At 46.9% G+C, this 17,611-nt stretch overlaps 1 protein-coding gene across 12 annotated transcripts in view; it reads right to left on the bottom strand.

Annotated features, from left to right (window-relative positions):
• CACNA1C (calcium voltage-gated channel subunit alpha1 C) overlaps positions 1-17,611 on the bottom strand; it is a 628,485-nt gene that overhangs the window by 142,860 nt on the left and 468,014 nt on the right. For all 12 annotated transcript variants that reach the window (XM_053920870.2, XM_053920869.2, XM_053920860.2 and 9 more), the window contains exon 10: positions 2,291-2,381. In XM_053920870.2, the coding sequence (XP_053776845.1) occupies positions 2,291-2,381 (91 nt within the window). The remainder of the gene's footprint in view (positions 1-2,290; positions 2,382-17,611) is intronic.

Below are 17,611 nucleotides of genomic sequence, written 5' to 3'. Positions count from 1 at the left end.
TGCATCCCTTCATTCCTCTCTGAACAAGCCTTGTTCTAGGACCTCATGAATATTTTTTATACTGATAACCTCAAATGTGTGACTCCATCCCTGCTTGGAGCTGGACCTCGGACTCCCATGGCTTTCTGTGTGATCCCTGCAAGTCCCTCAGGTTGCCCTGCCTCAGATGGCACTTCGGCATCGTTATGCTCGGTCTCCAAACTTTGATGGCTCCTCCTTCTGCATCACCTGTCTTCCCACCTGCCTCCTGCACCCCAAATATCACATTGCAGTTCCTTGCTCTCTGCCTGCTCCCCTCAGGAACCATCTACATCCTGGCTTCTCATTTCATATAAATCCTTACCTGGACTCGGACCTCATCTTACTACACATCTAGCCTCACACATTGTCTCCTCACCACATACCTACTCTCAGCCCCCAGCCTGTTCTCACACTGTCTCTCCTACCAGGAATGTTGGCTGTCTCATCCCATCACTGTCTGAAGTGGGGTGGGGAGTGGGCGGAAGATGGGGAAAGACCATAATTTATTAAGTACATATTATAATTCTGGCACTGTGACCAGCTATCTTATATGTACAGCACAGGTCTACAAATGTGGACGTTCGTGGGAATAGTAGGGATCATTTCCACAGAGCTCCTGGATCTTGCAGAGTGTGTCCTCAAGGCAATGACAGATATACGAGAGACGGCCAGCTCCTCTCTGTGGGGGGCAATGATGTTCTTCCAACAGGGCCTTGTGCTCTCCTGAAATACACCGTCCAGTGATGTCCTTCCCAGTGCTGGTTCCCCAGTCCCTCCTGGTCTGTGACTTGGGCCAGGCCCAAAAGCTAGAGGTGCAGGGTCCTCAATCATTTTCTCCCCAACCCTCCTTGGTGTCAGGACCACAGAAAGGCCTAGAACTGACAGACTCTGAAGGCCTGCGATCTGCGTGTCCCTAGTGTAACTGACTGGGGCCCGCTTTAGAAACTCAATTGCTTGTTTTATATGGTTCCAACAGAAGAGAAGGGAAAAGAGGGACTGCTGCTTAAAATGTAATTAGCACTGTATTTTAACAACATTTGACAATAACTGCTTCCCAACAATGCTGAGAAACCTGCAGTGCAGACTCCCTGGTGCCACTGTCAGAGTGAGTGATTCTGAAGGCCCCGCGAACCCTTGAAACAGAGTTTGCAAGAGCTGGTCTGTTCTTAAGTCGTGATTCCCGTCTCCTTTGGCTCAGAGGCCATTCTTAAGGCTGGTGTACTTATGTTTAGACTCAGCTAACCTTTTAAAAAGGGTTGGATCTGCTCAGACCATGGAGTCATTTCACAGAGGAAGGGTGAGATAAGACGTCTTTCTTCTGATGGAATGACTTAGAAACTCACTTTATTTGAGACTGGCCTTCCTCAGAGCCTGCTCTTTGCAGTGCCTATCAGCATCCGGGTGAGTTTACAGTGTTCCTGCCTCCCAAAGTGGAACCTGATTTGTCCAGGAGAAGGCCTCATGCTCTAGGTTTATTTTTAGCAGGTAGACCATTCCCCCACCCCCTTTTTTTTGAGGGGAACATTTCCCAGGGACTGACTACTGGTTTCCATTTTCAAGATTGAACTAAGCTAGGTGATTGTGATAATCCATGTGTAGACTGTTTCTCCTCACACCTGGCCTCATCCCAGGCCAAAGTCAGCTCATTGAAGCCAGGGCCTGGGAAAGGGAAGTGCACATCTGGGCTGGGGCTTATGTTAGAGGAGTCAGACACAGTCTAAGCTAACCACAGGTGAATTTATTAACTCAAGTCTGCATTTCAGGCATCTGCTTTCATTCACCAGATGGATAACTTAGAGATGCAACATGTTTATCATCTGGCAGTCTATTTTCTTATCTCTTTGCCTTCTTCCAGGTCACTTTTAGCAGAATAGAGAGGGAGGTTAGCAGAACCCAGGGACCCTATCACAACCATCTCTTGTGAAAAGGGGTGGGAGGGACTAGGAAGAAAAAGGCTTCAGAGCCACCCTCAACCCTCCTGCCCTAACACACACACTCTCTGTATTTCTCTGGTAGGATGGAAAGGAGCTCAAGATCCAAGAGCAGGAGCCTCACAATTGAGGAGCAGTCTCAATTTAAGACCCATTACCACTGCCTAGGGGCTGTAGTCATGCCAGTGCCCTCTGCTCCCCACACAGGTTTCTGCTCTCTGTTGCGCTCTGAACTCTGCCCATCCCAGTGATGAGCCATCCCATTCTGACTTTAGGAGCAGCTGCCCTGCCCGTGTCCCCATAAAAGCCCAGCCCCTGGGCTTGCTGTGCCTACTCACGCCAGCCTGGCCCCACAGTTTTCTCCTTCGATGTCACCGCCAGCCACGTTCTCAGTGTTGACAGACTCCGTCTCACTTGTGGGCATGCTCACTGCAAGAGTCAAAGGGATGCAGGACAAGGCATGAGAGCGGGGAGGAGACGGGGAGAGAAGAGCATTAGTTTGTAGTATGCCCAATCCCATGAGGAGCGCTGTTGGGAGGAGGGGAGCCAGCATTTGCTGGTAAGGGGTAGGGGTACTGCTGGGAGCAGGCTGAGGTCCTGGCCAGCTGTGGGGTTCTGTGAGGGAATGACATGTCTTGCTGCTCAGCATAGGGTAAGCTGTGCTGCTGAGGATACTTTAAACTAGTGGAATGTGGAAGGAAACCTGGTGATAAGATCATTTACCTTATAGGAGACATCCTGAGAACACTCACCACTGAACCTTTCTTTGCCTTCAACTCTGCCCTCAGAGAGGCTGTGCGAGCTTTTCCATTTGCATTCACTACTTGCCATAAAAAGGGGAGCTTTCCTGAAAATATTTTATTCCCTTATTTGTTCTTCCCACCAACTCTAAGGTGAGGGTCCCAAACTAAGGGTCCAGCTCATTTGTAGAAAGGGCATTTCTGCTGCCTGCATGAACTTCAAGCTAGATTTGGAGGAAGACCCTTCCCTGTGGTGTACACTGAGTCCCAGTTCTGTTATGTCCAGGACAGGGCCTAACACAGAGAGCTCAGGCAGAATCAGACACTGCAATTCAAACTAGCACTGCAGACCTTAGGAGGGAAGAGTCCACCAAACCAGGTTCACATGTGGCTTAAAGATAGATTGCAGGGACTCAATCTCCCCTTCCAGCAACCTTGAGATGCCCACCTCAGCGGGCTGACTTGGGATATGAACCACCTACTTCCACTAGCGCCAACCCCCTCCCTGCCCCATCCATCTCCAGTCTCAACCCTAGGTGGCAGGGGCTGCATTTCCAGACCAGCAGGAGTTTTTTCCTTGGAATCCATTTGATGGCTTAGAAGAAGCCATTTCTTTTATTATTGTTTTTTGATTCCAAATAAAAATTTAACTCAGGAAAATTCTTTTCTACCCTTTTAATATGACATATCAATGAGTTTTTGTGCCAACCCTTGTTCGCTAGGGTAGCCATCCCAGCATAGGTCCTGGTTCAACTCTCCTTGCAGAATACAACTCAGTGTGTGGAGGGAAATTACTAGCCCACAGCAGCCAAAGAATCTGCAGCTAGTGAGGGTGTGGTATCAGGTGATGTGGGGACAAGTCTCCATGGAGCCAACACAGCCCAGGAAAAGACTTCTACTGGATAATGTTGCTGAACATGGATTTTCCCCAGTTTCTTCTCTTGTGGATGAACACAAGATGAACAGGTGAGAAGACTCATTTCAAGAACACTGAAGATATAGAGAGAAAGCCCACAACTTACCCGGTGGTTTGACTGTCATATATGAGAGACCTCTCTACCTTAGGACTGATTTTCAACAAAGTTGGGTAACAAGAAATCTAAATGCCATTTTAAGGATGTTTAGAGCTGGATGGGACTTTAGATGTTATCTAGCTCTACCTTGTCCCCTTCACATCACAGGACAGGAAGGTGAGGCCTAAGGAAGGGACAGATGCCAAGGACACAGTGTTTGGGACATGGACTGCAGCCAAGTGTCAGGACCCTCTGTACCAGGCTCAGCTAAACCACCTCTGTGCTGATCAACCCCCTTTTCTACACTCTAGGACAGATGAGGTTCTTACAGCTAAATCAGGCTGGGGGCACCTCATTGCAGGATGGTGAATAGCCAAAGGGTAGTGTTGAATGTCACAGCTCTGCAGCCTGAAGTTTGAGGGAGTTGGTAAACAAGACCTGACCTTAGGGATGGTTTTAGGACTGGGAGCTGGGAAGATGGACTTTCAGAGCTTTCCAGAATTCCTTACTCCATGCCCATTAACGAAGAAGTAATATAATAGAAGAATCTTCAGTCTTCATTCCATCTATCTCCAGCCATTTCTGAGAGAAGGCTCCTTTAACTCTTCAGGCATCATTATTTAAAGAGCTGAGCTGTGTACAAAAAGCTATCTCACTTTGTGACAGTTTGCTCCCAGAGAGCCCCTTAGGTAAGGAGTAATGTGATGGTGGTGGTGCTAGGCATGGAAAGACAACCAAATTAGGAGTAGGCAGGCCTGGGCATTAGGAAGGACCATATAATCTTCTAAATCAAGGCACTATCTGTACTACTATCAAGCTGGCATTTACAGTGACCTTAATCATGGCTGGCACTATCCAAAGGAAAGATTCCATCATGGAATAGCTGTTGATTATCACATCTGCTGACTTTATACATACAAAGAGATGACAAGGCAGTGGCTGTGAGTGAGACACACTGACATCCTCTCACAAAACACACACACACACACACACAGCCACTGCACCACAAGCCATCAAGAAAAATACCCTCCCATCCAGTCTGGTATATAGCAACACACATTTATTTTACACACACAGAGCACAGGAGAACATTACCATGGGTTTCTGTGGAGTGACTAAACCAAGCAAACTTCCCTTTCTTCTGATCAAGCAAGCCTGCTGGAGCTCCTCCTTTCACAGACAAGATGGTCATTTTCAAGAACCAGGAACAAGACATCAACAGAGAGCATGCAGTCAGCCATGGGCAAAAGAAAGAAACAAAGAACTCAGCTTTCACATAGAACATCCATTGTCATCTCCAAAAATAAACTAAAAAATTATAAAAAGCAATACACCAAAACAAGTAAGAAAACATAATAAAATAGAACCAAAACCCCAAATTACATGAACTAATGACATGAAACAAATGATGGAGACCTGGGAGGAGTTACTCCAGCAGAGGCTTCGCTCTACACTGGTCTATCTAGTTAGTGGCTTTGAGAGAGGGCTTCCTAGGAGGGACCACCCCGCACCCCTGCTGCCTCCTTTGGGAGACACCCACCAGGTTCTAGTGGGGTAACTGCTAAAATCAAATTGGTGTCCTCCTTCACCCCTACCCAGCAGCCAGGTGACTGTATCTCTTCTCTACCTGCAGTGGATTCACTTGCAGGTGGAAAACAACTGTGGATCTTCTCAGCCCTTCAGCCGATTCAATCATTCAATTCCATTCAGTAAAGACCTACCAGGTGCCTTGGGCATGATCATATCACCAACATATATGTATCTGTTTTTAAAAGGTTTAAGCAGGCAAATTGCTCAATAGCTTGTCAATGCATGGTCTTTCAAGGAGGTTTGTATATGAGAAAGAATTCTGTAGGCTTCTCTCAGGCCTGGGCTATAGCTGAAGAGGGGGTGCTGGTAGGAGTGTAAAGACACTGACTGTTGCAAGTGGAACAGGGGGAGTTCAGTATTCTGCCATGAACTCTGAGTTCTGGATATCAAATACTTTAGCTAATTCCCGAGATAGAGAATTTTCCCACTCTATTTGATAGAACTGGCATCAACTGTGCCTCCAGCAGGCCCCATGGAGGGTGCCAGGTAAGTGGGGAGTCAGGCACAGTCACAGCTGGAGAGTGAGGTGGGAAATCTACCACTCATGAATGGAAGCACGTGCCCTGACCAGGAATGGGTAGGTGGCCCCCTCAGTTCCAGCAAAGGGCATAAAGAGAAGGTCAATCCAAGCTTTAGATGATTCTTTATCTCATCCTTTGCCCCTGGAACTCGGGTGATGTCCAATGAACATCCTTGAATGCTGCTTGTTAGTGAAAATACTGAAGACTGGCTTGTGAAAGAAGAGTCAGGCTTATTTCTAACCTATGTAAAGGGCTATTTCCCAAACACATTTTAAAAGACAATACTTGGAATAAGCAGCAACTTCACAATGAAGAACTTTTTTTTTTTTCACTTCTGAAAAATCCTATTTGGAAAAAGCACTGAGAGCTAGGAGCTGAAATGAATGACTTGGCTCAAATTTGCCGTCTGGAAAAGAAGATATGTCCCAGTTTAGAATGATAACAGCCACTCAAGTGAACATCTCATGAAGGGCCTTCTATTCAGAGGGGTGAACGACAGGCTGCCAGTCACCAAGTTTCTGTTCACACAGTTGTCTGGGGGTGGGGTGAGGTGGAGTGGGGGGCATGGGACCCTGACCAATGATGAAAAGACAGGGACTTGTGACCTGCTATACAGAAGCGTTATCCAACTTTTGGCTTTTGCATCAACATTCTGCCATCTTTTTAACTTCAGAAATAACTGTAGGATAACTTTAAAAACAATAGAAAGAGCTTGATAAAGTCACTGAATCTGACCAGGGCTTGTCTTTCCTGTGGGCAAAGTTGGCAACCACCTGCAGGAAGAGTGATTTGCAGAGCATCTAAATCATCTCCCCTGAGGCAGCAGTCTCCACTAGATCTGCTCTTTTGGGCGAAGTTATATGAAGGTTCCTTGCTGAAATGAAGAAGCAAATAAGATAAGTAAAGATGCAGTTATGTTCCTGTTACTAAGGGATTAGACAGTAGGATCATGACTGATTTCTTTAAGGGACCTGCTACCCTAGAGAGATGAACTTAGATTCCTTCTTGAAAACTGGGTGTCCAAACAGTTGAAAGTTGAAAATTATAAATGCTGGATACTAAGTCTGGGTATGAGATGGACAGCCTGACTCCCCCTTGGGACACTCGGATGTTGAACTGGATGTAACTCAAGGCAGAAAGATGGCAAAGAACGTAGGTGCCCAGAGGCACCTCTCCTCTACAGGCAGCCCCTGTCTGGATGTTCTGAGAAGGGAAGCTTGATGTCTGCTCATCTGCAGAAAATGTGGTAATAATACACCCTCTGTGGAAAGAAATGTGCCTCATTGAATGGATTTAGGAAGAAGAATGTGGAGAAAGGCCACTAGAGACAAAGCTAGTTTTCCGACTTTCTAACTTCTTTCTTACTAAGTACTGTGGATCAAATCTGGGTCTCAGGGCTCTCTTGTCCCTTGGCTTCTACTGAGAAGATTTCAAAAAGAAAATGAGGTTCTAATGAAACAGTAATTAACAGCTGCCATTGCAGGAGGTGAATAACATACTTACCTATTTAGTAATATCACCGATGGCTACAATGAATTGTCTAGATTTCATCTTACCGACAACTGATTACATCTTGAATTAGTGTCATCCTTCCCCCAAACATCAACTCTTGGTGGCAACTCTTGCTTGCGTGGCACTTACTAGGACAATTTCTGTGTCTCAGTGGAGATGCACAGTTCTTTTCTCACAGTAACCAATGCCTCCCCTCACCTACTTGGAGAACAGTTGTGCAGATTCTAGGGGGATTCTAATAAACCACAGCTGACACGAGATAATCTCCTGAAACTGGAAATCATGAGAATTGTACTGGGAGAGAAGCACTAGATCTAAGCCGCTGTGAAGATGGATGTTTCCTGGTATGTCTGGGTTTGCAAACCCTCTGAGGGTTTATTCACTAAAATTTAGGAACCCTCTATTAAATGCCAGGCAATGCTTGGAATATGTGGCTGCACAGATCAGCTGGCAAGCCCTTCTGCAGCTGTGGGCAACAGAGAAAGGACAGGCTCACAGCATACAACCCTCTATGAAATTAGTGATTATCTCCATTGAGGTTCTCATGCTGTTTAAAACAAATCTCCAAGTGGTCTGCTCCAGGCTATTCCACTGTGTTCACACTCATGTTTTCCATAAAGAGAAATTAGGTCTCATTTAGACCACACGGTGTAAACATGATACAACACATGTGCCCAAAGATGGCCAAACTCACATGAATGAAAAATGACTTCACAAGGGGCCAAGGTTTGAGAGTAAGAGCAGCTTCAATATTGAGAGAGACAAAGGTAGTCACTAAGGTTACTTAACAATCAATCTGCAATGGAAACCGGAAGCAAAATCTTCTTAGGTATTCTGCCCTTTACTCTCTTTTTCCTGCCCTTCTCCTTCCCTCCCTCCCATCCTTCCCATCCCTGGAGCTGAAGGAGACGTGTGGAGAACCATCCACTCATAAAATATCTGGCCTTGTTTCTTGAGACCTTCTGTCCCAGATCTTTTTTTTGCAACTTAATTGACTGAGTGATGCTAGAGCAAAGCTCCATTGAGGGAATGAGGAATGAACTTGGGGAGAGATGGAGGAAATCTGCCTAGTTCTGAAATCTTGGGTCACGCAAAACAGCTTTGACTTTGTGATGGGGCTGGGGCTTTACAGTGCCCTGTTTGACTAGCAGCAAAAATGGCTGGCTTCTCTTGAGATCTGCCCAGTCATTTTTCTCAGACTTAGCTGGTAGCCTCATTAGCCAAGGGCAGAGGACTCATCAACTGCTGTCAATCTTTTGTCTCCTCTTATTGGGAGAGGGTTGGTGCACCAGGGCCAGACACCTCAGGCAGTAGATGAAGGCATTTTCCACCCCGAACTTCTCCAGTGGTGTGGAGTGCAATGTGGAGCTGATGGGTTGAATCCTGGCTCAGCCAGCCTGCTGGGACCCACTGCCCAGGCATCTGTGCACTCCTAGATGGGACTGAAGCACTTACTTAGCCATTTACTGCCCGATGATCATTTTGTTAACTTTTTTTGGGGTATAATAAGTTTTCATTTCTCAAAGTACTAATCAGAGATATGGCTAACAAGCAAAAGTATTCCTAATTTCCTGCCATACTGAATCTAATTTGGAATCTAAAATTCCCTGCAATTTGGATCCATCCCATCTGTGATGGTGGAAGGTGTCCCCTCAGAAGTTCATATGGTGAGGTCCTAACTCCTATACCTCAGAGCTGATTTGGAGCTAGTGTCTTTAAAGAAGTAATTAAATTCACGTGAGGTCATGAGTTTGGGCTCTATTTAGTATGACTGGCATCCTAAGCAGAGGAAAAAAATTGGACACAGCCGCTGACAGAGGGAAGACAGTATGAAGACACAGGGAGAAGACGACAGTCTATAAGCTGTGAAGACAGACCCAGGGCAGGTCCTTCCCTCGGGGCCCTCAGAAGGAGCCAACCCTGCTGACACCTCGATCTTGGACTTCTTGTTTTTCTGCTGTTAGGGCAGCTCTACTTGACTAAAGCACTATCAATTCATCCTTATTTCCTGTTACTGCCTGCAGAAACTCTCCACCCAAGTTGGGCTGCCCTGCTCACTGCCCCTTGAATGTGCTATCTTTATTCCAACCTGCAGGCTTTTGTATCTATGATGCCCTATACCATATCCTCTCCTGGAGTGCCCGTCCACCTCCCCTGCCCTATTCCAGGGGTCAGGGAACTACAGTCCTTGGGCCAAATCCAGACTGCCCCTTGTTGCATAAATATCAAGCCCCACTGGAACGCAGCATGCCACTTGCCTGTGTGTGACCTGCGGCTGCTTTCATGCTACAACAGAGTTGACTTGGTGCAGAGGAGGATCTATATGGCCCAGAAAGCCTGAAATATTTACTAGCTGGTCCTTCAGTAAAAGAGGGTGCTGACTCCTGAACTCTTGAAAATTTGCCCGCTCCTAGAGGCCCAGCCCTGGTCTGTGGAGGCTTTCAGGCCCACCCACTGCCCTGAGTGCCCTCTTCTGAGCTCCGGGAGCACTGGGACCAGTGAGAAGTAGGAAGAAAATCCCAAATTCAAGTTTTAGGACTCCCCTCTCCTGGCTGTGTCACTCTGGGGAGGTTATTTAACCTTTCTGTGGTTGGTTTCCTATCTATAAAAAAAAAGGTAACAATACTACTTATTTCAAGAGCTTCTGGGAAGAAAAAAGTGAAATATTTATAAAATAACTTTGTAAATTGTAAGTGCTATATGTATTTGCTAATATTACCAACTAATTTTCTTATAGTTTGCTGAATAAGTATTAGATTTATGTCCCTAACAAAATCTTCACTTTCTCAGGGCCAGAGACATATTAGAATTTCCTGGACTCCCGCTCAGATCCATATGGTACTTGCTATGGAACTATAACAACACTTTGTATCTTCATGGAGTTTTAAATGAACTCCTGTGTGCTAGACATCATGAGGCTCCGTCCTTCAGACACACTCTACACCCTTCACCGCCATGCCCTGTATCCAGGAGGCTGAGTGTAAACTTCATCAGTGAGTGCTCCTGCGAGGGCTTCCTTCTGTGTTGGCCAATGGGAAGCAGCAGGAGGATGTCTGTGAGGCCCAAGGTGCTTGCATACAGGTTGGTGCAGACTGGCTGCGTCTTGTTGCTGAGAGCCACAGGTTTGTCATGTGACAGATCACCCTCCCGTCATGACCACCCTTTCTCATTTCGGGAAACTGCTCCCTTACATTGTCCCTTCAGGCCTGTGGTGATAACAGCTCCATCTGGGTGCTGCCCTCAGGGTCCTGCAGTGTCCCTCGGGGCCCTTACTAACTTTCTGAAACCTTGCCTGCATCTTTATTAGCTTTTCCTTAAATCACCCGGTTTACACATCAACCTGTGTGGGCAAGGTAGATAGGTGAAGGGTAGTCCCCCCAAATTGAAGGAGACAGCTAGTAATGGCAGAGAATGACTGCCCTTGAGTCCAGGGCCTCCCGAGCTACAGCAGAATAACTTTGCTTAAATACATATTTGCAGGTTGAGTTATTGGTAAGCACTAGTGATGTAGGGTATTATCCTGGAATTGCTTTAGCCCCATGGCAGAAAAGAATCAAATATTCTGATTACTACCCTAGGAGGCTCACTTGGGAAACTGTGCTACAGTTCATCAAAATTTTTTTAAAAGATTTTATTTATGTATTTTTAGAGAGAGGAAGGGAGGGAGAAAGAGAGGATGAGAAACATTGATGTGTGATAGATACATCGATAGGTTGCCTCTCGCATGCCCCCCAACGGGGGACCTGGTCTGCAACCCAGGCATGTGCCCTAACTAGGAATTTAATCGGGGACCTTTTGGTTTGCAGGTCACCACTCAATCCACTGGGCCACACCACCCAGGGCAGTTCATCAAATTTAATTTTCTCTTGCAGAAAAAATAACTTCAGAAGTTATTCCTTATTACTTTTCTACAGTTTGATACACAGCACATGACCACATGTAGTCTCAGTTGATGGGTGAAGGAGCTCTTTATTTTTCTTTATTCAGCTCAAAGTCTTGGGATTCTCCATAGTAGTGGAAGGCTGGAAAATGCCAGGTAGTCCTTTCCTTGGCCTTGCCAATAAACAGTTTCAAACCCTTGACAAGTCACATGATGATTTGGGGTCTTGTTTTTCTCATCTCATATATAAATAAATTGAATGAAATGATGAATTACATATCACTTACAGGGGAAAGAGAGGGAGCAGAAGAGGAGAAAAGCAAATTGCAGGGGGGGGGAAAGGAAAGAGATGGTAAGAGAAACAGCAAAATGGTCCTCAGCCCAGGTAGCGTGTCTGGGTTGAACGGTCACAGAGAAAGGTGTCACCAGCCTCCAAAGCTGTCTCAAAAACTTCCTGCCCACCAAGGCCCAGCATGGCTTCCTCCACAGAAGCAATTAAAACCTAGTTTATTCTAAGGCATCAGAAAGTAAATATAAAAGAGGATTAAATATTAAGAAGCCAAACAAAGTGGCCTTATTAAAAAAGAACAATATAAGCATGATGTACCATCATCATTATTACTGCTATAAACTCGGAGGAGGCGTAAATGCCTGTCCTTGATCCGCAGCTTTAATCCAAAGAAAACCAGGGTCTTGTGCTCTCAGCAGGCCATTAACACCCAGCGCTCCCAGGCAGAAAATTTCTCTCTTCAGGTGTAGAACCATTGAGTGGGGCGACCTTAGTTATACCGCATCCAGGGGACACAGGCCGTGGCAGGAGGAGGCAGGGGAAGGAAGTTCAGCTGCAGCAAGTAAACACGTGGCCCTTTCCCTTACCTTTCACATCCCCTCCTCACCTTCATTATGGGTGGCAGGGCAGTGCGGAACTTTCTCTGGCCCTGATCTGATCACACAGGAGGGGCTGACACTCCCAGGGAAACACAGTTCGCTGCAACCGCTGCGGATGTGATGGGGATCTTCTAGACGTGGACCACGGGGCCCTTTCTTTTTCAAATTCCTTTGGAAGTCCAATTCTTTTAGGCTGGAGAGAGGACATTATTCTCATTCCCCAAACCAGGTTTAGCAGCAGATGGTCACCCATGTGGTATGACATGAAAGGAGCAGGGAATGACTTGAGTCCCCAGTCCTTCTCCTGCCCAGTCCTGTCATGTGGACTGGTAATTCCTTCATTTTAGGGCCTTGTCCCCTCAGAGTGCAAGTATCAGTCATTTCTATCTTAATAACAACAGCAGCTCAGTGTTTTGATCACTTGCTCCATGTGAGCTCTTCTTCCACACACTTTACATATAGTAACTGATTCAAGCCTCAAAATAACCCAATGAAGGGTCATCTGTCCTCATTATATGTTGCTGATGTATAGGTCAGAAAACAAAGGCTTAGAGAATTACCGTATTTTCAGACCATAAGACGCACCTAGGTTTTAGAGGAAAACAGGGAAAAAAAAACCCCGTTCCACCACCACCCCCCCCCCCCCAGTGAGCCAGGCAAACTACATTCAGACTACAAGATGCACCCCATTTTCCTCCCAAATTTGGGGGGGAAAAGTGCATCTTATAGTCTGAAAAATACTGTAAGTCACTTATTCAAAGTGAGCAACTAATGAGATCAAGCATTTGAATGGTGGTAGATGTTATGCTAGGTCAGCCCTCTCAGCTACTAAATATAATGGATGAATTTACAAAACCCTTTCCTAATCACGACAGAGGACTAGAGAGTCCTGTGGCTTATACCGCTAGGTGGAGAAGAGGGGCAGAAAGTGCAGATGGAGGTCCGGGGAGAAGCCACTCATTTTATAATCCTGTCCAGGGCCTGCCTGCCAGTGCTTCTGGGTGAAGGGGGTGGGGGGAGACAGGAAACAGAGCAGTGTGGTTAGGAGCATGGACTCTGGAGCCAAATGGCCTGAGTTTGAATCCTGGCTCTGACACTTTGGAGCTATGTGACCTTGGATATGCTACTTCACTTCTCTGTGGCTCAGGTTCCCTGCTGCAAAGCAAGGGCAACGTTAACATCTAGAGGAGGTCAGTGACTTGCCCAGTCACACAACTAGTTAGTGGTAGATGTCCAGGCCTCTTTCCACCATCCAGTGATCCCTCCTTTTTTCACTTGTCACTTACTTGCATCATGGAGAAGCTAAAAGCCCACCCTTGGTCATCACGGCTGAGCAGAGGCCCAGGGCTCCCTCCTTGGTCTGAAATTCAAAAGTTCGCCTGTGGGTGAGTTATGCTCTGTTCTGTGCTGTTGACAACAGCTATGTAGAACTGGCAATCCACTCTTTTCTGTGGGCTTTGTCTTCCACTTCACTGCTTTCTGCTGCTCAAGATAATTTTGACCCAGGTCACATTTCCTACAAGGAGGTCCTACAAGGAGGTCCTGTAGGGCCCAGCACAATCTCTAAGGAGGTAGGTACCCACAGAGGGGGAACTATCGGGAGGAAGGAGCGAGCAGTACTTTCTTTGGCAGGGTCTTAGTCTTGCCTTCCCTTCCAGCTTTGCAAGTCAATTGCTGCCTTAAATTTCTGGGCTGCTTCCATTAGTGGTGTTTATGTGAAGTGAGTCACTTTAGCTTCCACCCCATGATGCCTCTTCAGCTCCATAATTTCATGAATGAGTTTATGGGCAGCTGTCAGAATATCAATCAGCTTGCCCTCTTCTGCAGCAAGTCATTTCCTTTAATCTTCCAACTTCCTGCTGGATGCTTGCAGTTGTTCTTTCCCTCTTTCTTGCCTGGTTGCAAGGCCAAGGATACAGACCACCTGGTCTACCTTGCTGACTTAATTGCCCACATCCTTCACTGAGAGGTCCTTCAGCAGTATGGGAGGCAGCACTCCCCACCTCAACATGTCAGACCTTGTTAGGACAGACAGTCAAAGCTCAGAACTGTGGTCAAAGAAGGGCAGCGGCTGGAGGCAGATTCCGGGGATGGCAGAGGGCTGGCTGTAAGTCATGGTCTACAAAGAAACTGGAAAGGTTTAATTCAGATATGGTAGGTTGGGGGACCTCGTCACCATCTCATCTTTTCACATGGGAAGAAAGAGTAGGTCTGCAAGGAATAGGCATCAAAGAATGAGAATTTTGCCCTAATGCAAGAAACATTTCCAAAATGGTCTGGCTGCCTGGAGAGACTAGGAGTTGCTCATTATTGGAAGTTTGAAACATTTGCTTGGGGTTTGCAAGGAGATGTCTAGGACTCCTTTACCTTAGAAAAAACAGAATGAGATTTCCAAGCAAGGATGTTCCGCTTGATGAAACACCAGGTTGTTGATCACTTGTGAGGGGGCAGGGACTGGGCCAAGAGAAAAAGGGCTCTTGATGCTCTTACTGAATTCTCTCATCTGATGGACAAGTCTCCCCTCAGCCATAGTTGATCAGTGTGGTTTGATCTTGTTTTGTGGAGGGCCTGACACACACATGGTGCTTGCCAGGTCCTGTGCACCTAGATCTGGTCTTTGCCTGGCTGGGACCTCCCCTGGGCCCGTCCACATGCACAAGACACCCTCCAAGGCCTACTGCCTTCATGAAGACTCTTAAACCACAGAGCATTCTTGCAGAAACACATGCCATTTGTGCCAAGAGAGTAGAACTTTGGTACACAGACAGTTCTTTTTCTGCTCATTAGATAAGAGGACAGCACTGTGCAGCGTTAGCATGCTTATGAAATTACCCAATTTCATCCTCACAACCACCTGGGGAGACAGCCAGGGAAGGTGTCTTCATTCCCAATTTGTAGAGGAAGAAACTGAGGTTTCGAGTGAGCAGAGCTGGGACATGGAAGCAAGTCTCTGTCTTCTGCTCCCTGTTGCTTCCCCAACCACATGTGCCTTTGACTGTTGCTCAGGTACAGGTGAAAAAGTCAACACTCTCCTCGTCTTACCTCACCAGTGTCACCTGCTCTTCCCTGCTCTACTCTCTTGTCCTTGCATTTCCACAAAAATTTCAGAAAGCACATCACCTTCTCCGGCACCAAGCTGACCTCTCTGGGCAGCCAGATGGAAAAGTGCTACAGGGATGGGAACAGGACTTGTAACTTCTGCCGGAGGGAGGCATGGGAGGCATGCCACAAATACTGGTGGGCACTTGAGCACACACTCCTCATTCAGCTTTCTTCTACTTCTTCACCCTCAGAGAGGGGAGGGACTGAGCATGTCTGGGATGTGGCCAGAGTCAGCAGAGTTTCACTCATTCCTGTTTCACCAGAGCCAGCATTGGAATGCACACAGTCAGCCACCCACTCACAGCTCCTTCCTTCCTCCCTCTTGTGCTATTTAGGGGAAGGGCCAACACGTGACCACAGGTAGGCAGTGCCTGCTTATGCCCACATTAGCTGGGGTGACCCTAAACCAGGCACCAAGAAGGAGAAACCGACCCCAAACAAAATGTGCAAGAACAGATGGATTTTAATGCTGGACAATGCCACTTTTATTATCCTACTGAGTAGTCTCTCCCTCCAGATTCTTCCTCTACAGACTGACTCTGAATCAAAGGTATTAATCACCCTTCATACTTCCTTTCTCTTTTCCTTAATCTTAGAACTCTTCTGTAATTTCATAAGAGAGGTAGGTTTGTTGAAGTGGCTGACTGTTCTCTCTTTAGAAGACAGAAAAGGTTTCTAAAACATAGAACAGGGACCACAGTCTTCAACAGGCAAAAGGCCTGGGGGCGCTGGCAGGAAGTGGAAATGCTATTGTTCCAGAAATTGACTCTGAATGGGAGGCCAGACTATGGGTTCACCTGGGCCTCCTGGGGGGTACAGGCTGCCTGTATCTATGTTACTGCTCCTCTCTAATGCCCAGAGTCTATGAGGATTCCTGCAGTAGGCTCAGTGGCCCAGGGAACCCCAAAGGAAGGAAAGGACACAGGGGTTGTAGTTTTTAGATGGAGTCATGGACTTGGGGGGTAGGATGTGGTACAGGCTTTTCCTGTCAGGAAGGGGAGTGTTGGCTGTGTGTGGTTTAAGTGATGAGTAGGTGTTACTGGGTCTGTATAGCAAGGGCAGGGGGACATGGGGAAGATTCAAACTATCACTTTTGCAGCTTGAAGTACAGGAATGATCCTTACCTATGATTAGCTAAAAGGTGGGAAGACAAGGTATTTGCCTGATTTGGGGAATGAACAAGGAACAGTGGTCTTTTTCTAATTCAAATACACTGTGGGAAAGTGAGCCTCCTTGCAGATGGGAGAGACTAAGCACTGAGGTCATCAGTACTGGAGAGGAAGGATGGGCTGCATCAGCAGGGTGAGGGAAGAAGAGACAAGGCAGAGAGGTGTCGCGGAAATGGTATGCCAGCCAGGAGTCCTGAGTGGCAGAGTGCTGCTCAGCACCGACCCAGTGTTTCCTTAACAGCTCAGCGCTTCTGTCCTGGGTTACTGGGGGGATCAATGAGAAGAGGTGGGAGATGATGTCAAAAGCACACCCCTAATGGGAATGTAAGACAGAAGGGAGAGTGGAGACAGAAAAATAATTAGCAGGAGTCATTAGTTAAGTGAGGATAATTAGCAGTGCCACTGGTAGGACACAGCTGAACCCATGACACCTTGGACCAGCGTGTGGAAGTTAAACTGCCCCAGGTGTCAGCTCGGGAGAAGGAAGACTTTTCTAAGAATTGCAGTTGCACAAAAATGGAAGGGGTTTCTTGTGGCCTGATGAGTTCCTACCACAGAGTGTTCCAGAAGGGGAAGGGGGACACTGTAGAGGAAGATCAAGCATAGATGGGGACCTGAAGTGAGGAGGACAGAGCATCTGGGACACTTTACAGCGCTCAGAGTCTACCATTCAATACTTTCAAGGCAAAGACAAAGCCACTGGGTACTAGCTCTGGGAAAAGAGCAGAGGGTGTGGGCCAGGAAGAGGCTGCAGATGCTGGAGAAAGCCTGTCCAACGTTCTTATGCAGAGGATGTTTTCTCTCCCGTAGCCACCTGCTGCCTGGCCAAGAGGGAGAGAGCTAGCATTTGCAGAACAACGGCATTCTCTCCCCATCCCAGCCACCCATCACTTCTGGAATGTAGAACCCAAAGAAACAAACAGTGCCAGAGGGAGTTCCCAGGGATCATAATGCTCAAGAATGTATAGGAAACCAGAGATCATTTATAATTTTTACATTGTTAGGAAATGAGGCCCAGAGAGGGAAGAATTTGTTTAAGGTCACAAAGTATTAGACCTGAAACTAGACACCAGATATTCTAACTTCCTTTCCAGGGTCTTCTTCCCCCTTCCCACCCACATCTCACCTTCCTATCCAGAGGTATTTTAGGGCGACCTTATTCTTTGTGCTCACCCTTTTTCTGCCTTTATAGTTAGCTAGCCCAGAGTGTGAATCCTGGCTCGGCCTACTATTGGCTGTCTGGC

Source organism: Desmodus rotundus, chromosome 3 (genome assembly GCF_022682495.2).
Source record: "Desmodus rotundus isolate HL8 chromosome 3, HLdesRot8A.1, whole genome shotgun sequence".
Lineage (NCBI taxonomy): Eukaryota > Metazoa > Chordata > Mammalia > Chiroptera > Phyllostomidae > Desmodus > Desmodus rotundus.
The sequence above is the reverse complement of the archived record's forward strand: the minus strand, read 5'-3'. Positions and strand labels throughout refer to the sequence as shown.